The sequence below is a fragment of the Capricornis sumatraensis genome, chromosome 5, assembly GCF_032405125.1.
Source record: "Capricornis sumatraensis isolate serow.1 chromosome 5, serow.2, whole genome shotgun sequence".
Classification (NCBI taxonomy): Eukaryota; Metazoa; Chordata; class Mammalia; order Artiodactyla; family Bovidae; genus Capricornis; species Capricornis sumatraensis.
Genome location: NC_091073.1, coordinates 27831056 through 27852879, shown reverse-complemented (window position 1 = coordinate 27852879; position 21824 = coordinate 27831056). Strand labels below are relative to the sequence as shown.

Genomic DNA, 21824 nt, shown 5'->3' with positions numbered 1-21824 from the left:
ACCTCAATAGAATCAAAAAGGGTCCAGAGTGCAGGCTTCAGTTTTGTAGACTCTTGAGCTTGATTTTTCTAATTTCACCAAAATATCATCAGGCTCTGGTAAAAATATTTGTTTAATGAAAGTCTTAAATTATTAATTTATGATGAGAGATTTAACAATAGGATTTAAATGCAATTGATAAGAACTTCTGATTGGTCTACAGTGCTATTAGCATATGTGAGGAAAATATGAATGAAAAGCTCTTGATTTTCACCCTCCTGGGAAAAAGAGTAAACCCATCTGTGGTTTCAGCCACTCTCTCTTAGTCATGTCCATTTCGTAAAGGAGGTTTTAGGTCCATAGTTCAGTTGGATGCACAGAATTACAATACATTGTGGAGTTCTCTGAATGGATGTTTATATCCCAGTAGGAATGTGTGCATGCGATTTTACTATTAATAAAATGCACGAGCTGTCTAAAACCATATTGTCTCCCTTGGACCATACTAGGTATGTATTAGCTGCTTATTTTTTTTATTAATATATATATTTTATTGAAGTATAGTTGACTTATAATGTGTCAGGTACACAATTCAGTTATACATATGCACATATATTCCATTTCAGATGATTTCCACTATAGATTATTACAAGATATTGGCTATAGTTCCCTGTGCTATACATTTAAACTTTTACTTGTTGTATATCTATTGTTTTAAATTAGAAATCTAGCATTCTATTCATATTAAGTCAAACAAATGGAATCAAAATGCAATAAAAATTTTAGCTAGGAAAAAATTCATGTTTTCAAAAATACATATACATAATGCGCAAAAGAAAAGGCTTTTTTCTATGCTTGATAAAGGCTTAGAAAGAACATCAAAAAAAGAAGAGATAGAGAAATTGGAAAACATAAACTAAATGAAATGGAAGCATTGGTATGCAATAGAAAAAGTGAAACAAGCTGGATAAAGGGTCATCATGTAGTCTAGTTGCTGTTAAGCATGGCTACTCATTAGAAACTCTATCTAGAGTTTTGAAGAAAAATGCACTAGCTGCTTCTTATTTGCTAGTTTCCATGTTGTTTCAGTGACAGCATGCACTGTAGTTTCGTCCCTGACATGTTTCAGTATGATTGATTACATCAGAATGAACTTGACTGACTTAGATGCTGATCCTATGTATTACACTCTCCTAGGTTGCAACACAGCTGAAATGGAAATTCACTGGTGCTAATTGTTACTAGCCCCTTTCAGACCTGACCTCTCAGGAAACCTACTAGCTCCCCCAAAGGCAGTTCCATGAGGTTTATGTTATTAGGCGGCAACTCCCATGGACAGAGGAGCCTGGTGGCAACATTTCATGGAGTTGCAAAAGAGTCTGACATGATTTAGCAACTAAACAACAACCACCACTTCAGAATAAGCAGTTGTTTTTATGAAGCAGGCTCTAGCTTCTGAAGGGCATTTGTTGTATACTTTGGTTCACAAACACACCATCCCACACAACTTGCCTTCCCGCTCCAGGCTGTCTGAAAACTGGTGGCAGCTGAGCCTGTCTCTGTATGGGGTCAGCCTAGTGAGCTGCCTCCTTCCTGTTCCTTGTTCAGTCTTTGTTCTGGATGCAGTTTAGCAGGGAAGCCACTTCAGTTGCAGAGTATAAACAACGTGGAAAGCTGAGGGTAGCCCAAGGGAAAAAGTCGTGTGAGGCTTGCATACTTATTGCTCTCCATGTGGTTTTTGTCTACCTTGTCCTGTGAGTGTAAGATTTTCTTTTTACATTTCCTGTCAGTAGATGATTCTTGGCCCAAGGCTGAGTTAACTTTTTATCGCTCCCTGGGTATACCTTATCTTTGTACCTAGTACTCTGTACTGGGTTTGTGCTAATGTGCATAGCCTTTATATTCAGACAAGTGAGTTGCCTCAGTCCCTTAAGAAGAAACCTGGGAATTCAGAACCTACATTTTGTAGTGTTGCTGGCTAATGTATATTTTAAATGTCTTTAAAAAGGATATTGATGCAATTATAATTAGTAGCAAAGATAAACACCCTTCTATTTTAAGCTATAATTGTCCTTCCAGAATCAAATTCAACCTTTGCCATTAAAGAAACCACCTTGAAGTGTAATAGAGAAAATACAGTCTTAGGAATCCAACTGAACTGAGTTTAAATTCCACGTCTGCCACATACAAGCAGGTCTTAGACGAGTTACTTCATCTCTCCTAGCCTTAGTTAGTTCACCTATCAAATGAAGAGACTATTGCCTCTGCTTAGTTGTTGAAAGGGTAACATTCTCAAGTAGATGTAAAATATTTAACCCTGTGTCTTACAGGTGTTCCACTGATGTTTTGAGGCAGTGGTTGTTGGTCACATTGTACGGATCAACAGGCTTTCAGTGAAACTTCTGGAGAACATATAAATGATAAAACCAAGAATATCTGAGATATCCCAACCAGTCCTAGAACCTCAATTTTCTCATAGCCTCAGTGTTTCTCATCCAAAAAGTTAGGAGGTATAACACGGTGACTTTGATGTCTTTTTCCATTGCTCAATTGATTTCCTTCTAAGGTATGAGTGGAGCACAAGTCATGTGATTTGCTTCCCCGATCAAGCCTTGTTGCGATCTAGAATGCTGTCCTGGTGGTCTAGTTAGGGTGTCTGTTGTTCCCCACCCCCCACGACTGCATAAATGTCAGGAAAATTAGTTAGCAAGGAATTGATGTAACATGTTTACCAATATTTCTGCTTCACTTCTACCCTATTGCTATCAAAACACTTTCAGTCATCTCTTCCTCTTATCAAACTTATAGCCAGAACACAGTTTTGAAAACATACCATGAAATGGAAGAATAAAATGCCTACTATCATCCTGTCGGGATTTTGATTATGTATTACTTATTGTTGAAATACTTTGTAACTTTTATTTCAACACGTGGCCTCAGTTTTTATGCCCTTGATACTCCAAGAATTGCTCTCACATGGAATGGACCATGTCCAGAAATTTGAGAAAATATTTGCCTAGCTGCTTGTGAGATTAATTAGTTATGTCATAATTAAACAAATCAATTTGAATAACTCCTTGCAGGTTTCTAGTAATTGCACTGAGGAGCAAATCTCATCATTTCCAAAAAAACACACTGTTTTATATCTGTGAAAATATTTAGAATTTGAGAATGGACCATCTGCCACTTCTTATCCTAAATTGCAAGCTTAATGATTTAACTGCTTAAAGTGACTAGGTGATATCTGTCACAGTCAACATGTCACAAATGATCCATTTCTCCCTTAATGTTCTGTAATAAATATACAGAAATTTGAAAATAGGTAAATATTTAGAATATATAAAATGTAATTATACTAATTGCTTCCAATTGCTTTTTCTACAGATGAGCTGCTAAAACAAGCTTAAATAATTTGAAAAATAGGCTGCTAACTCTCTTTAATTTGATGATAAGCACTAACTTTGACATGTAGTAAACATTCTGTATAGGTTACTCTTGCATTTCTTTCTTTTTTTTTTTTCTTAACACCATACACAAAGATAAACTCAAAATGGATGAAACACCTAAATGGAAGACCAGAAACTATAAAACTCTTAGAGGAAAATATAGGCAGAACACTCTATGACATAAATCACAGCAAGATCCTCTATGACCCACCTCCTAAGGTAATGGAAATAAAACCAAAAATAGACAAGTGAGACCTAATTAAACTGAAAAGCTTTTGCAAAGCAAAAGAAACTGCAAACAGGTTGAAAAGACAGAATGAGAGAAAGTAATAGTAAATGGAACAACTGACAAAGGATTAATCTCCAAAATATACAAGCAGCTCATGCAACGCAATACCAGAAAAACAAACAAGCCAATCAAAATGTGAGCAGAAGACCTAAACAGACATTTCTCCAAAGAAGACTTGCAGATGGTCTTTCATTTTTTCATAAGTTATTAAATAATTCATATAAAAGTTAAAAATCAGAGAAAAAGTGATGTTGGGAACTTCAGGTGATCTTTTTTACTTGTTTAAGGAAAAATAGGGGCTTCCCTGGTAGCTCAGCTGGTAAAGAATCCAGATACAATGCAGGAGACCCCTGTTTGATTCCTGGGTTGGGAAAACCCACTGGAGAGGGATAGGCTACCCATTCCAGTATTCTTGGGCTCCCCTGGTGGCTCAAACAGTAAAGAATCTGCAAGATTCTGGAAGATCCCCTGGAGAAGGGCATGGCAACCCACTCCAGTATTCTTGCCTGGAGAATCCCTGTGGACAGAGGAGCCTGGCGGGCTACAGTCATGGGTTTGCAGAGTCAGGCATGACTGAGTGACAGAGCACAAAGGCAAAGAGAGAAAATTCTTTAGGTGCTTGCTACACCTAAAACTTATCTGAAGGTTTGTCTGTTGTGTTTATTTGTATACTTGCATCAATAGGAATAGATTTTTTCAGCAGGAATACATTTAAGGATATTAGTGGAAAATCTGGACATTTGGGTATAAGGATTTAGAGTGTCTAAGGAGTTTAAGTTTTTTTTTTTAATAGCTAGAGGAAATGATAAATGATATTCTTAAGATCAATAACCAGTAACACTGAAGAAGCTGAAGTTGAATGGTTCTACGAAGACCTACAAGACCTTCTAGAACTGACACCCAAAAAAGATGTCCTTTTCATTATAGGGGACAGGAATGCAAAAGTAGGGAGTCAAGAAACACCTGTAGCAACAGACAAACTTGGCCTTTGAGTACAGAATGAAGCAGGGCAAAGGCTAACAGAGTTTTGCCAAGAGAACGCATTGGTCATACCCAACACCCTCTTTCAACAACACAAAGAGAAGACTCTACACATGGACATCACCAGACGGCCAACACTGAAATCAGACTGATTATATTCTTTGCAGCCAAAGATGGAGAAGCTCTATACAGTCAGCAAAATCAAGACTGGGAGGTGGTAAGAATACACAAAAGAACTGTACAAAAAAGATCTTCTTGACCCAGATATGATGGTGTGATCACTCACCTAAAGCCAGACATCCTGGAATGTGAATTCAAGTGGGCCTTAGGAAGCATCACTATGAACAAAGCTAGTGGAGGTGATGGAATTTCAGTTGAGCTATTTCAAATCCTAAAAGATGATGCTGTGAAAGTGCTGCACTCAATATGCCAACAAATTTGGAAAACCCAGCAGTAGCCACAGGACTGGAAAAAATCAGTTTTTATGCCAATCGCAAAGAAAGGCAATGCCAAAGAATGCTCAAACTACTGCACAATTGCACTCATCTTACCTAGTAGTAAAATAATTCTCAAAATTCTCCAAGCCAGGCTTCAGCAATATGTGAACCGTGAACTTCCAGATGTTCAAGCTGGTGTTAGAAAAGGCAGAGGAACCAGAGATCAAGTTGCCAACATGCACTGGATCATCAAAAAAGCAAGAGAGTTCCAGAAAATCATCCATTCTACTTTATTGACTATGCCAAAGCCATTGACTGTGTGGATCACAATAAACTGTGGAAAATTCTGAAAGAGATGGGAATACCAGACCACCTGACCTGCCTCTTGAGAAATCTGTATGCAGGTCAGGAAGCAATAGTTAGAACTGGATATGGAACGACAGACTGGTTGCAAATAGGAAAAAGAGTATGTCAAGGCTGTATACTGTCACCCTGCCTATTTATCTTGTATGCAGAGTACGTCATGAGAAATGCTGGGCTGGAAGAAGCACAAGCTAGAAACAAGATTGCCAGGAGAAATATCAATAACCTCAGATAAGCAGATGACACCACCCTTATGGCAGAAAGAGGAGAACTATAGAGCCTTTTGATGAAAGTGAAAGAAGAGAGTGAAAAAGTTGGCTTAAAGCTCAACATTCAAAAAACGAAGATCATGGCATCTGATCCCATCACTTCATGGCAAATAGATGAGGAAACAGTGGAAACAGTGGCTGACTTTGCTCCAAAATCACTGCAGATAGTGATTGCAGCCATGAAATTAAAAGACACTTACTCCTTGGAAGGAGAGTTATGACCAACCTAGATAGCATATTCAAAAGCAGAGACATTACTTTGCCAACAAAGGTCCAACTCTTCAAGGCTATGGTTTTTCCAGTAGTCATGTATGGATATGAGAGTTGGAGTATAAAGAAAGCTGAGTGCCGAATAATTGATGCTTTTGAACTGTGGTGTTGGAGAAGACTCCTGAGAGTCCATTGGACTGCAAGGAGATTCAACCAGTCCATCCTAAAGGAGACCAGTCCTGGGTGTTCATTGGAAGGACTGATGTTGAAGCTGAAACTCCAATACTTTGGCCACGTGATGCAAAGAGCTAATTCATTTGAAAAGATCCTGATGCTGGGAAAGACTGAGGGCAGAATGAGAAGGGGACGACAGAGGATGAGATGGTTGGATGGCATCATTGACTCAATCGACATGAGTTTGGGTGAACTCCGTGAGTTGTTGATGGACAGGGAGGCCTCGTGTGCTGCAGTTCATGGGGTTGCAAAGAGTCAGACGCGACTGAGCAAGTGAACTGAACTGAAGATCAATAAGTTAACTTTTCTATTTATTAATTTATTTCTAAAGCCAATGGGAATAACAGGCTTGCATTCAAGAGAAGACCAAGTATATATTATTGAAGAATTCCAATCAAATGATGAAAACTGGAATGGCAAGGAGGATTATAATAGAGCCTGAGGGCAGATTTAGAATATTTTTCAGTAATGGGGTCAAAAGTAATAGGTTACATTTAGAATATCAAAAAGAATTATAGTCAACTCAGAGTTTTCAAGATTGTCGAACTGAGATAATTCATCACTGTTTATTTTTATATTTGTTTCCCTTTTTTGTCTAATGATTAGCTTATTATTAGACTAGTCAACAGAGTTGATGGTGACAAACCAGTTGTACTAGATATGGATTTTGGAAAATCAGAATCTGCCTATAGAATTATACTTAGCTGTAACATAGAAGCTTTTGAAATCATAAATATTTAGCTCCTTGGCAATGAATAGGAATCTTTGACTTTGGGCATTTTAGTTGATTTTTCTGAGGCTCAGAGAATTCATTACAGCCTTCCTGGCTATAAAATAGGAGTGATAGTCGCATTTGCTCACGGAGTTATTGTGATTATTAAAGTATAGCATACACATAACATACTTAGTCCAGTTCCTAGGATACAATAACATTTAGATAAGTTTCCATATATACAACAAATACTTTAAGGAAATTCTAATTTAATTTTTTCATGTATGGATAATAGAGCATATTACTGACTATAAAGATTGAAAGGAGAGGTTGAAGTCTTTAAGAAGTAGTTTGGCAAAAAACAAAAAAAAAGATACCAGTGAGGATAAACATATAGCAAGTGAGAAAAGCACATGGATGAAAAATTACTGGATTGCATACCAAATAATGCATGTATATTATGTATCAGATATGTATCAGATATTGCTCCCTGGTGACTCAGACAATAAAGAATTGGCCTGCGGTGCAGAAGACAAGAGTTGAATCCCTGGATTGGGAAAATCCCCTGGAGTAGGAAGTGGCAACACTTTCCAGTATTCTTGCCTGGAGAATCCCATGAACAGAGGAGCTTGGTGGGCTGCAGTCTATAGGGCTGCACAGAGTCGAACACTACGGAGCGACTAACACTTTTACCTGCATTGTATCTGGACATGTGGAAGAAATAGAAATGGTCAAGATGATCTTTGCTACCAAGAAGTATCAAGCAATTAAATATATTTTACAAATTGCTGGCCAAATACTTCAACTAGGGAATCTTCCCTGTAGCTCAGATGGTAAAGAATCTGCCTGCAATGCAGGGGACCCAGGTTTGATCCCTGGGTCAGGAAGATCCTCTGGAGAAGGGAACGGCAATCCACTCCAGAAATCTTGCCTGGAGCATCCCATTAACAGAGGAGCTTGGTGGGCCACAGTCCATAGGGTCAGAGTCGGACATGACTGAGAGACTAACGCTAAACTACTGAGGAATTCTTAAGTCCTGAAAATAATCAATGAGTTCCCTGACCCCCCTGTAGACTCTCAATCCCTCACTCTCACATGGTAGCTGAGCATTTCCTGATCTGTCTTCTACACCTTGTCATCTTGATGTTTCTCCCAATAATAACCCAGACATATTTGGGCCTTGATGGATTAGAAAGAAGATAATTTTTAGGATAATATGTATTTGAAATCATTCCAAATTTTTGGTTATATTCTTATCAATAGTTTTGTTGATTTAGTTTTATTTTAATTTGCTACAATATTACATATATATTCATATGCTATCATACTTTAAAATAATCTCATTTGAGATTTATTAAAACAATATATTCCTGGTCAAAAACTTTTTGCATTTATTCTATTTCACAAATTCTTACCATCCTACCTGAATCAGTTTTCTTTCTTGCTAGATGTCATACAAAGAGGTATTAAGTGAAATTGTGCTTCTTTCTTTGTTTTTGCTATTCCAGTGTCCATATTTCAAATATATCATGATAACCTGCAATGTAAAAGAATTATGTTAAGCACTCTGTGGTGCAGAGTTGTGTTGGATCTTATAGTCTAGCAGGAAACAAGAGATACTTGTAATTCTGCCTGTACACATACATGCATTAAGAGAGTCATTTGGTAATTTTTAAAAATTTATTTTTTTCATTGAAGGATAATTGCTTTACACAATTTTGTTATTTTATCTCAGACATCAACATGAATCAGCTATAGGTGTACATATGTCTCTTCCCTCTTGAACCGCCTTCCCATCTCCCTCCTTGAAGATGCAAGTATGCAATCCTTAAAAACTTACAGATGCATGGTTATTCACAAAATCTTTATTCTGTTTTATTTTTCGAGGAGAAATAACTTTTAGAGCATTTGGTGTGTCATTCACTTATAACTCACACCAGTTCTAGTGACAACACTGAAACATGGGCAAGACAGCATCCTACGGGATGAAGGTGGAGTCTATTTTTAAAAAATGGTACAAATGAACTTGTCCACAAAACCGAAATAGAGTCACAGATGTAGAAAACAAATTCATGGTTAAGGGGGTTAGAAGAGGAGGGATAAATCGGAATGTTGGGACTGACATATATTTATATATATATATACTATGTATAAGAGAGATAACTAATGAGAACCTACTGTATAGCATAGGGAACTCTGCTCAATACTCTGCAGTGGTCTATATATATGGGAAAAGAATCTAAAAATAGTGTTTATATGTATATGGATAACTGATTCACTTTGCTAAACACCTTAAACTAACACAACTTTGTAAATCAACTATACTCCAGTAAAAATTTTTTAAAAGAGTAGATTTCAGCTGAAGTACAAAATTTAGTTGGATACAGACTCTTGATCACAAGATATACTGAAAATCACAATAAAAGTAACCCGCTTAAAATTTTTCTAATCTATTATGTGAATTTCATAATTACTAAAATAATTTGAAGTATCATTGTTTGTTATTCTTGCCATTTGCCATCTCTTGCTGAAAAAAAAGGTCAATTTTCTCTGTGAGACTTAATAAATGTTAGTTTTAAGTAAAGACTGGTACAGTTAATAAATTATGCACTTCTGAGGTAGTGAAGCTAATTCCATTTGCCAAAACTAAGTTTTAAATATCCAATGTGAAATTTACACTTTCACTCTTTCTCTTTGATGGAAGTTTCTCTGTGGCAGTGTAGGAGATTATCAAGGAGTGCTCTGAAATCTGAAGTAATGTACAGTCTATTGCAGAATCAATTTCAGTGCTGCTGCTGCTGCTGCTGCTAAGTCACTTCAGTCGTGTCTAACTCTGTGCAACCCCATAGACGGCAGCCCACCAGGTTCCCCCGTCCCTGGGATTCTCCAGGCAAGAACATTGGAGTGGGTTGCCATTTCCTTCTCCAGTGCATGAAAGTGAAAAGTCAAAGTGAAGTCGCTCAGTCGTGTCTGACTCTAGCAACCCCATGGATTGCAGCCTACCAGGCTCCTCCATCCATGGGATTTTCCAGGCAAGAGTACCGGAATGGGGTGCAATTGCCTTCTGATAAGCATAAGCAATGAGACATTTAAAATGTAGATTTTCTTTTCTGAAAATATTTTAATATCAAAGTTATTTATTTAGAATCTCAGAAAGTTAGCCATACTACATATTAATGTATATGTTTTGGTTCAGTAACCTTTATATCAGCGTTTGATTTAACATAATTAGTTAATGATATAAATTAGTTATAAACTTACATATAATGATACAAACTAGGAAAATTGATATGGAAATGGTGAAAGAAAGCCTCTGACTAACAAATTACTGCCTACATCATTTGCGTTCTTTTGCTCGGTAGCCAGCAGTATTGTACACATAGTAGGCACTCAGTCAACACTTAATGATAAATGAATTGAAGTAATTTCTTTGTTAATGGTTTTAGCTACTTAATCTTTGATACTTCAGTGATTCATTTGTGTCTTTTAAAGATCACCTGTTAATCAGCGGTGTATACAAGCTCATTAGCAATTGTGAAAATTGGACTTTTTGTCTGATATAAATGTTGTAAGATCCTGTTATATAAAACTATCCTATTATTATTAGTCTTACTATCCTATTGTGATCATGAAAGTGATAGTTGCTCAGTCATGTCCAACTCTTTGTGACCCCATGGACTGTAACCCACCAAGCTCCTCTGTCCATAGAATTCTCCAGGCAAGAATAATGGAGTGGGTAGCCATTACCTTCTCCAGAGGTTTTCCTGGACCCAGGGATGGAACCTAGGTCTCCTGCATTGCAGGTGGATTCTTTACCATCTGAACCACCAGGGAAGCCCTATTATAATGATATGATCCTGTTAAAATATGTTAGATCACATGATTTTCTGCTGCAACCCTCCAATAACTGTTCCTCTCACTCGACTTTAAAGCCATAATGGTTTATTTTTAAAATTTATTTATTTTTATTTACCTACTTATTTGGCTGTACCAAGCTTAGTTGTGGCTTGTGTAATCTTAGTTCCCTGACCAAGGTTTGAACATGGGCCCTCTCATTGGGAGTATAGAGTCCTAACCACTGGACCACCAGGAAAGTCTCACCATAGCACTGTACTGATGGTCTAAAATATTTTTTACAGAGTCTGCCCCCATATACACACCACCAAAGATCCTGTCTTTTACCTCCTCTCTATAATTCTAGTCCTTCCTCAATCCTGCTCTAGTCTCTTGCTTTTCTTCAGTACCTCTTATAGAAAGTCCTCTAAAACAAGAACATCTCAATGCCTCAGGACATTTGCACCACCTTTTTTTAATCTTTCTGGAATGTTTTTTTCTCCAGAATATGTGTGAGGCTTGCTCCCTCATCTCATTTCAGTCTTTATTCAAAGAACAGATTCTTATTACCTAATCATCAGGTTTAAAACTACAAGCACCACCCCCAATATACAATATCTTCCTTCTTTATTTCTTATACAACATTTAATAGGGCTCCCTGGTGGTAGTGCTAGTGGTGAAGAATCCACCTGCAATGCAGGAAAAGCGGGAGATGTGGATTTGATCCATGGATGGGGAAGATCCCCTGGAGAGAGGGCAGTGGCAACCCACTCCAATATTCTTACCTAGAGAATCCCACGGACAGAGAAGCATGGTGAGCTACAGTCCATGGGGTCACAAAGAGTTAGATATGACTTAGCACATATGTACACACTACTTAATACCTTCAGACACTATACATTTAAGCTATTTATTATTTTTTCTTATTCCCTTTATTAGAAGATAAGCCCCTTGATGGAAGGATTTTGCATGTATCAGTAACATCTTTACCCCATGACCTAGAACAGAGCCCAGTACAAAGTGGATATAAGTATAATGTACATTTGCTGAATATGAGAAAACTTCATCCTGAAACTACCAAAATAAATTAATGATAGAGTGACGGCATTTCTTTTCATTCACTTTGAATCTTCTTGGATGAATACTAGAGCTATTTCTTTAGTATTAGCAGGAATTTAAACATCAAGAATCCAGATGGTCAGATAGAATAATGAAAGGCACATAGAAATGTGTTTTGAATTTGTGCCAACTTGGCAGCAAGCTCTGAGCAGCTTCCCGAGTTTGTATTCTTTAGAGATTCTCTATATCTCCCTAAATAGTCTGTGGCCGCTCCTTCAAGTTAAAAAAAAAAAAGAAAAAACAGTTTTCAAAATCTTAAATATAATTTGGATTGTGTGTCTCTGAACTTCCAGCCAATTTGATTTTTGAGAACTCATTTGGTTGTTTGATCCTACTTTTTGCGTTAGTGTTTCTATTGCTATGCATATAAATGATTTCATTCTATTTAAAGGTCACAATCTTCAGAAACCAATGCTAATGCTGCTACATGACAGCAGTAGAAAATAGGAGATGTAAATTTGGAAATATTCTGCTAAATCGTGAGATAAGAAAAATGTACAGATTGAGGATAGTATCAATGTAAAACACAAAATTTTAGAGAAGATTGGAAAATGATTTTGCTAATGAGAAGTAAATGACTTAACCAGGAAAGGCATTGAAGATTAATTCCTCAATGAACATGAAACACTGAAGCAGCTGCCTTTTGGCTTTGAAGAAGTTTGGGTTTTACAACATTGTAAGCTGAGTGTATGGAGAAGGCAATGGCACCCCACTCCAGTACTCTTGTCTGGAGAATCCCATGGACGGAGGAGCCTGGTGGGCTGCAGTCCATGGGGTCGCAAAGAGTCGGACACAATTGAGTGACTTCACTTTCACTTTTCACTTTCATGCCTTGGAGAAGGAAATGGCAACCCACTCCAGTGTTCTTGCCTGGAGAATCCCAGGGATGGGGGAGCCTGTTGGGCTGCCGTCTATGGGGTTGCACAGAGTCGGAAATGACTGAAGCGACTTAGCAGCAGCAGCAGCAAGCTGTGTGTAATGACAGGAAATGTAAGAGAAAGGAAGTTTGCTCCTACCAACACTGTAAAGAAGCTAGAGGAAGAAGCTGACATCATCACTAATACATCAGTCATAAATAGGATGACATCATCTTGTGGAAATCATTTAAGAACTAAGGAACTTTTTATTCTATTCTTATGTCTTTGAAAGGCTTTTAGTTATTTTAAAGTAGGTTAATCTCCTTTTAAAGGCTTGTTTTCTGAAGGCAATCATTTGCCAATGTTGCCTGACCCAGAACAATTACAGCCCAATATCTAAGACACAAAAACTCTGGGTTAAATTTGGAAAAATGCAATGAAATTCTAATATTCTGAATCAATAGACTAGGGCAAATTAAGGTTATAAAAGTCTAACTTCAAATCAGTGCTTCTTTTTGTTTATTCACTTTTATTTTTTAAACTGTTTTATTTCTTTTACATCCTTGATGCCCAAGGGTATTTACATCCTTGATGGCCAAGGGTACATTAAGTGCTTTACATCAATTTATTATTATGTTGAGGCAGCACTGTTGAATGGTTCATCTTATATGGAGGAAATTAAGGTATCGAGGTGTCAGATAATAAAAATAAGCTATTTTTTTTTGCTTGCTGAGCAAGGGAGAGCTGCAACACTGGAGCAAGTTCAAAAAAGTTTTCCTGAGACCTGAAAAAAAAAAGGTATCAAGGAGAAATGTATTCCTCATTAAGAGAGATGTCATACATTAAGTTCACTTGTTTTTTCCTCTGGACTGGCTATTTTCCTGATTTTCATCATTAAGTCACAGGCACCGATTTCAAGGATGTTCTATGTGGGTGATATAGGGGTCTATAAAGGGCATAAACACATTTGGGATGAGGCAGAGTTTTCCTTAAAAGAGCAGATGCATGTCTTGCCCCAAATCACTCAGGTGGTGAGTGGAGGTATTGGAATATGAAACAAAATTGTTTTGTTCTGAAGTCCTGGTTGTTGTTTTTGTTGGTTGGCTGTTGTTGTTTTCCTGTGTTAAACCCTTAACTTGAAAAACTTCTGTTTTAAAATATAATCTTACTGTAAAGGAAGACTCAGAGGAAAAAATTCAGTAATTACAGTCCTTGGTTCACACTTAATTACCAGATTTCTCAAAAGCAAAAACAAAGGAAAAGCAAATAACAAACAAACAAAAATAGAAAAGAAAGAAAAAAGTAGACTAGGTAATGATCTATTAAAGGCAAATGGAAACATTATGTTGATTTGGTTTAAGGTTCATTCTTCCAATATTGTTGGGATTTTTTTCCTAACAAACTAAGAGATTGTTAATATAGATAAAGAACTTGAGTCACAGAGAGATGAATAAATTGCTCACTGTCACACAGCTGGATAGTGTTGGGTCAAGAGTTGATCTAAGGAGTCTTACTTCAAGACCATGATTCTATCATCTGTTATGTTTCCAAACATAATGCTGACTTACCAAAGGGTACAGAGAGAAGAGATACTATAAGTAACTTTAATATTAATCATGATACTTGTGAATACGTTTATCACACAAATTTCCTGTAACTTTTTGAATTAACTCCTGGTTTCCTTCTTCACTTGTTGTAGCAAATGCTTTCTGAAAGTACTTCAGCTGATTGATGCTGTTCTTTAAATATTCATGATATTCATAGATTTTAGTTTTGTGGTTCAGCTGCTTGTAGACTGCAGTCCGTGGGTCACAAAGAGTCGGACACAACTGAGAGACTGAACTGAACTACTAGTAGAATTTGTAATATTCTGTGGTGGTGATGATCCACTGAACATGGAAAGAAATGAAGTCTTTTTACCACCGCCAATATATAACCAACTATAAATATATATATATATATATATATATATATATGTATATATATATATATATATGAGAAGGAACTGGCAACCCACTCCAGTGTTGTTGCTTGGAGAATTGCATGAGCAGAGGAGGCTGGCAGTCCATGGGATTGCACTAGTCAGGGACGATTTAGCAACTAAACCACCACTGCCATATATATAAATATACATATACACACACATATATATAAATATTTGAAGTGCCCTACTGAGAATGAATAAGCAAAACAAGACTTAATTAAAAATGTCAGATTAAGTTGCAGACAGGATCTTAGAACATTAATAAACAGAATAAGTGTTTTTTATATTGGCTTGAGATAATATTTGGTACAAAAGCATACATAGTATATATAGTTAAATGTTATATGATCTAATATGCAAAAATTTACTTTCTCATATTGATATCCTTATATGTATTATTCCATTTTAGGTTTATTCGAAGTAGTACAGTGATAAAATTGGTCATTCCCTACCACCATATCCCAATAATTTTACGTAAGAAAAAATAAGCTTTTTGTATCCAAAATTTGCAGTTTATGGAATTAAGTTTATTCTCATCTGCCAGGAGTTTTAAAAAAATTGGTAGTTTGTTTTTTTGCCTTATTTTTAGTTTCATCTCCATTATATTGAAGTAATTGGTAAGAAAAAAGAAACCTTTTAAGGGCTTCCTATGAGGCCTATAGCTCTTGCAGTCCTTTGATCTGGACAGATGTGGCTTCATTTCAGTTTCTTCTCTGTAAGTCTCCCAGTCCCTTCAAATAGCCTAGTAGATAGTAATCCAACACAGCTCCAGGGGCCTTCTCTTCCATGAGGTCTACATCTGTTTCCTGGACAACATTTATGCACGAGTGTCCCTGCAGTGACAAGGAGAGTTGGCTAAGCCCAATGCAATGCCATTGTCCTGTTTCGGCCCTAAAGTACCTGCACCCTTGTTCTCAGTTTCCCAGGCAGGAGTCAGATCTTGGCCCACTGTTCTCATCTGCTTGGAGAAAGCAAGCTCTCTCAGTAGCTCCTGTGAAATTCTCCCATGAACTTGAGAATAGAAGGTAGCGCCCATCACCATTTCCCCAAGTGGACATGGAGATTCTCAGTGTAGCAATGGTTCTTTGCATGCAAATGTCAGCTCTTTTATAGCTCTGCTCTGAGTACGAGTGGGCAGAGATCTTGAAGTAGATTTCTTTGACAATTGCCTAGGAAGATTTAGAATTTCACTTTAGGATTTTATATCCATTGGTCTTGGTGTTAAGGTAAAACTTTCATGTTAACCACTTTCTCCAGTGGTTGAAAATAGTGTTTATTATTAGAGACAAAGAAAGGAGTCAAGAGGGATAACTTTCTGTGTTCATGCTGTGTTCTTGATTCTGCATCAACACCTTCACATAGTTGTCTGATTTAATCATCATAATTCCATGGAATTGTGACTATTCTCCCCAATTTACAGAGGAGGAAATTAACTTTCAAAGAGTAAAGTTTTTAAGGCCACACAGACACTATGGAAATAGGGATGCCTGACTGGAAAGCTCTTGTTTTTCTTGCTCCATTGCTGCAGGTAAGACATCTAAATCTAATCACCAGTGTCAGTGTAGGATTGCCTGGTTTATTTCTCAAAGAGTTACCTTCCTTTTGTAGACTTGGATGTACGAATGTTTGAGATCATTTCTCCTGCTAATGCTCTTGAACGCTGCAAACAATCTTAACATTGGCTGAGTCTTAAAATATATATTTAAATTTTTTTTTCAGACAATAGATTTTGAAGGTTTCAAGCTATTTATGAAGACGTTCCTGGAAGCTGAGCTTCCTGATGATTTCACAACACACCTTTTCATGTCATTTAGCAACAAGTTTCCTCATTCTAGTCCAATGGTAAAAAGTAAGCCTGCTCTCCTCTCAAGTGGTAAGTCCAAGTATTTACTAAAAGTCTATATAATGCAAAAAACCTCAAAGGGCAATGTCAGTACAAGTTCTCTATAAGATGAGATGATTTGCTTAGAAATTACCTTTGTTGCAGGATTTATCTTTTCAAACTAAGATTGTACAACTAAACATTAGAGAAAATATACTTTATCCTTATACATCACTTGTCATTACAGTGTCTTAGAAGTCTATGTTTTAGGTAATAATTTTAAGAGATGCTTCCATAAAATTTAAGAAAGTGCTCTTTTAAATTACTGGGATATATATAATATCATATATCATACACCATGTATCATATATCATATATCAGTAGTCACAAGGCAGTTATGTCTAAAAAACATAGTATTTAATATCACTTGTTCAAATTACCAGTATTCTTTCACATTTTTAGATTTGTAACCTCAGAGTATTAATTTTCCTCTTAGATACTTAATTCAATTTTGTCACCATAGAGATGTTTAGGTCTCTTATTAGGTGTAGGTTTTAATGCATTACTACCTGTCACTAAGTATGTCACTCTCCACACAGTCAGGAAAACAGAAATCTCACTATGTTACTTTAGGGAATGTGAAATAGGAAATGGGTAAAACAGTGTTGGAGAGTTTGAAATGCAAAGATGAACACTGAGGCATGCGGAGGTACAACCATGGGAAGCATATGCCTCCCCCAGGTTGGAGTCATCAAAACCCAGAAGCTAGGAAGGAAGACCTCTTGAGCCGGAAGGCAGAGTTTGAAGGTGGGGAATTTTGCCTGGCAGATGGTGACCATCAGACTCCTGTGCAGAGGATCCTTCCTGACAGGCTCTGGTAGCTCAGGAACTCAGGGAGGAGCCCACAGCCCTGGAAGTCAGACCTCTTTCAACATCACCATGGTCTCTGCAGGACTGAATGGCGGGCTGTAAGCTGCAGACTAGAGGACAGTTGCTGCTGGAACCAGGTTCTGCGAGAGTGAGATGTTGGAAAGGTCTAAGAGGAAGTGCAGGTAGAATGGCAGGAACCAAGCCCTTCTCTCTTCTCCCTTCTCAGGTCTCTTTCATGCCCTCTCTGAACCCAGCCAGATTCCATCAGTCAATGGAGAAATGTAATCTTCAGCAGTATGTCTCAAACTCTGATCTAGGACTCTTTAAGGCTTCTGAAAAATCCTTCAGTTCAGTTCAATCGCTCAGTTGTGTCCGACTCTTTGCGCCCCATGAATCGCAGCAAGCCAGGCCTCCCTATCCATCACCAACTCCCAGAGTTCACTCAAACTCATGTGTAACAAGTTGATGATGCCATCCAGCCATCTCATCCTCTGTCATCCCCTTCTCCTCCTGCCCCCAAACCCTCCCAGCATGAGGGTCTTTTCCAATGAATCAACTCTTCACATGATGTAGCCAAAGAATTAGAGTTTCAGCATCAGTCCTTCCAATGAACACCCAGGACTGGTCTCCTTGAGGATGGACGGGTTGGATCTCCTTGCAATCCAAGGAACTCTCAAGGGTCTTCTCCAACAGCACAGTTCAAAAGCATCAATTCTTCGGTGCTCAGCTTTCTTCACAGTCCAACTCTCACATCCATACATGACGACTGGAAAAAACATAACCTTGACTAGATGGATCTTTGTTGGCAAAGTAATGTCTCTGCTTTTCAATATGCTATCTAGATTGGTCATAACTTTCCTTCCAAAGAATAAGTGTCTTTTAATTTCATGGCTGCAATCACCATCTGCAGTGATTTTGGAGCATAGAAAAATAAAGTCTGGCACTGTTTCTGCTGTTTCCCCATCTATTTCCCATGAAGTGATGGGACCAGATGCCATGATCTTCGTTTTCTGAATGTTGAGCTTTAAGCCAACTTTTTCACTCTCCTCTTTCATTTTCATCAAGAGGCTCTTTAGTTCCTGTTCACTTTTTGCCAAAAGGGTGATGTCATATGCATGTCTGAGGTTATTGATATTTCTCCTGGCAATCTTGATTCCAGCTTCTGCTTCTTCCAGCCCAGCATTTCTCATGATGGACTCTGCATATAAGTTAAATAAGCAGGGTGACAATATACAACCTTGACGTACTCCTTTTCCTATTTGGAACCAGTCTGTTTTTCCATGTCCAGTTCTAACTGTTGTTTCCTGACCTGCATATAGGTTTCTCAAGAGGCAGGTCAGGTGGTCTGGTATTCCCATCTCTTTCAGAATTTTCCACAGTTTATTGTGATCCACACAGTCAAAGACTTTGGCATAGTCAATAAAGCACAAATAGATGTTTTTCTAGAACTCTCTTGCTTTTTCCATGATCCAGTGGATGTTAACAATTTGATCTCTGGTTCCTCTGCCTTTTCGAAAACCAGCTTGAACATCTGGAATTTCACAGTTCATGTCTTGCTGATGGCTGGCTTGGAGAATTTTGAGCATTACTTTACTAGCATGTGAGATGAGTGCAATTGTGCGGTAGTTTGAGCATTCTTTGGCATTGCCTTTCTTTGGGATTGGAATGAAACTGACCTTTTCCAGTCCTGTGGCCACTGCTGAGTTTTCCAAATGTGCTGGCATATTGAATGCAGCACTTTCACAGCATCATCTTTCAGGATTTGAAATAGGTCAACTGGAATTCCATCACCTCCACTAGCTTTGTTTGTAGTGATGCTTCCTAAGGCCCATTTGACTTCACATTCTAGAATGTCTGCTTCTAGGTGAGTGATCACACCATAAATCCTTAAAGATCCCCAAACGGTTTTGTTTATATGTGTGATATTTATTTCTATTTATCATGTTAAAGATGACACATTCTATAAATGAAAATGATCAACCCACTGTTGTTCAGTCACTGAGTCGTGTTCGACTCTTTGTGACCCCATGGATTGCAGCATGCCAGGCTTCCCTGACCTTCACCATCTCCTGGAGATTGCTCAAACTCATATCCATTGCAACGGTGATGCCATCCAACCATTTCATCATCTATTGTACCCTTCTCTTCGTGCCTTCAATGTTTCCCAGCATCAGGGTTTTTTCCAGTGAGTCAGTTCTTCACATCAGATGGCTAAAGTACTGGAGTTTCAGTTTCAGCATCAGTCCTTCCAGTGAACATTCAGGACTGATTTCCTTTAGGATTGACTGGTTTGATCTCCTTGCAGTCCAAGGGACTCTCAAGAGTCTTCTCTAACACCACAGTTCAAAAGCATCAATTCTTCAGTGCTCAACCTCCTTTATGGTCCACCTCTCACATCCATACATGACTACTGGAAAAACTATAGCTTTGACTAGATGGACCTTTGTTGGCAAAGTAATGTTGCTGCTTTTAACATGCTGCCTAGGTTTGTCATAGCTTTTCTTCCAAGGAGCAAGCGTGTTTTAATTTCATGGCTGCAGCCATCTTCTAAGTGATTTTGTAGCCTGAAAATAGAGTCTTTCACAGTTTTCTCTGTTTCCCCATAGACTTGCCATGTAGTGATGGGACCAGAGGCCATGATCTTAGTTTTCTGAATGTTGAGCTTTAAGCCAGCTTTTTCACTCTCTTTGATCTTCATCAAGAGGCTCTTTATTCCTCTTTGCTTTCTGCCATAAGGGTGGTGTCATCTGCGTATCTTAGGTTATTGATATTTCTCCTTGCAATCTTGATTCCAGCTTGTGCTTCATCCAGCCAGGCATTTTTCATGATGTACTGTGCATATAAGTTAAATAAGCAGGATGACAATATACAGCCTTGGTGTCCCCAATTTGGAAACTGTCTGTTGTTCCATGTTTGGTTCTAATTGTTGCTTCTTTACCTGCATACAGGTTTTTCAGAAGGCGGGTAAGGTCATCTGCTATTTCCATCTCTTCAAGAATTTTCCAGTTTGTTGTGATCCACTCAGTCAAAGGCTTTAGCATAGTCAATGATGTAGAAATAGGTGTTTTCTGGAATTCTCTTGCTTTTTCTATGGTCCAAAGGATTTGGCAATTTGATCTCTGGTTCTTCTGCCTTTTCTAAATCCAGCTTGAACATCTGGGAGTTATCAGTTAATGTACTGTTGAAGCCAGCTTGAAGAATTTTGAGTATTACTTTCCTGGTGTGAGAGATGAGTGCAACTGTGTAGTAGTTTGACATTTTTGGCATTGCCTTTCTTTGGATTTAGAATGAAAGCCTACCTTTTCCAGTCCTGTGGCCACTGCTGAGTTTTCCAAATTTGTTGGCACATTGAATGCTGGACTTTCACAGCATCATCTTTCAGGATTTGAAATAGCTCAGCTGGAATTCCATCACCTCTACTTGCTTTGTTTGTAGTGATGCTTCCTAAGGCATACTTACCTTTGCACTCCAGGCTGTCTGGCTCTAGGTGAGTGATCACACCATCTTGGTTATCAGGGTCATTAAGATCTCTTTTGTATAGCTTCTGCTTCTGTTAAGTCCATATCCTTTCTGTCCTTTTTGTGTCCATTTTTGCATGAAATATTCCTTTGGATAAACCCCTTAGATGTTGACAACAATATTATCTTTATGAAAAATGATCATTTTCAAACTAAATAATGAAAAGGTATACATTATATTATACTGTTACAAATGACTACTGTCCAGCTACATAGAAGACAGCTGAGTAACCACATTTGCTTCTGTGTCAACATGTATGTCATGTAACCCCTTGAAAACTCCACTGTACCCTCATGAGGAAATGAGAGTGAAAAAAACAAATGACAGCTCAGAATCCACACTGACACCATATTGACCTTACAAATCTCCTGAGAGAGACTCAGCTATCCTATGGGAGCCACAGGTCTAGAGACTTCCTGCTCCGACATTACAATGTAGAATATCAACGTGTGGGTAAAGAAGTGATGGGAGTTTTACTAGTTAGCACTTGACCCAGAGAGATGGTATGGGGAGGGAGGTGGGAGGGGAGTTCAGGATTGAGAACACGTGTACACCTGTGGCGGATTCATGTTGATGTATGGCAAAACCAATACAGTATTATAAAGTAAAATAAAATAAAATCTGAAAAAATAAAATAAATAAAATAACAACAACAAAAAATAAAACATGTAATTAAGAAATAGGTGATTGAGTCATAAACCAAAATTGAGCAATCTGATGCAGAGTCCACACTGTTAAGTCTTATACTGTACTCCTTTCCTTTCTGTTAGAAAAGTCATATATTTTTCCTTGGGTAATTATGTTGTTCCCTGCTTTTTAAACAGAGAAGGCAATAGCACCCCATTCCAGTACTCTTGCCTGGAAAATCCCATGGATGGAGGAGCCTGGTGGGCTGCAGT

General features: G+C 37.9%; 1 protein-coding gene across 6 annotated transcripts in view; it reads left to right on the top strand.

The window, feature by feature from the left end:
- Positions 1 to 21824, top strand: part of DGKB (diacylglycerol kinase beta) — a 799100-nt gene that overhangs the window by 117254 nt on the left and 660022 nt on the right. For all 6 annotated transcript variants that reach the window (XM_068972349.1, XM_068972347.1, XM_068972346.1 and 3 more), the window contains one exon: positions 16434 to 16587. In XM_068972349.1, the coding sequence (XP_068828450.1) occupies positions 16434 to 16587 (154 nt within the window). The remainder of the gene's footprint in view (positions 1 to 16433; positions 16588 to 21824) is intronic.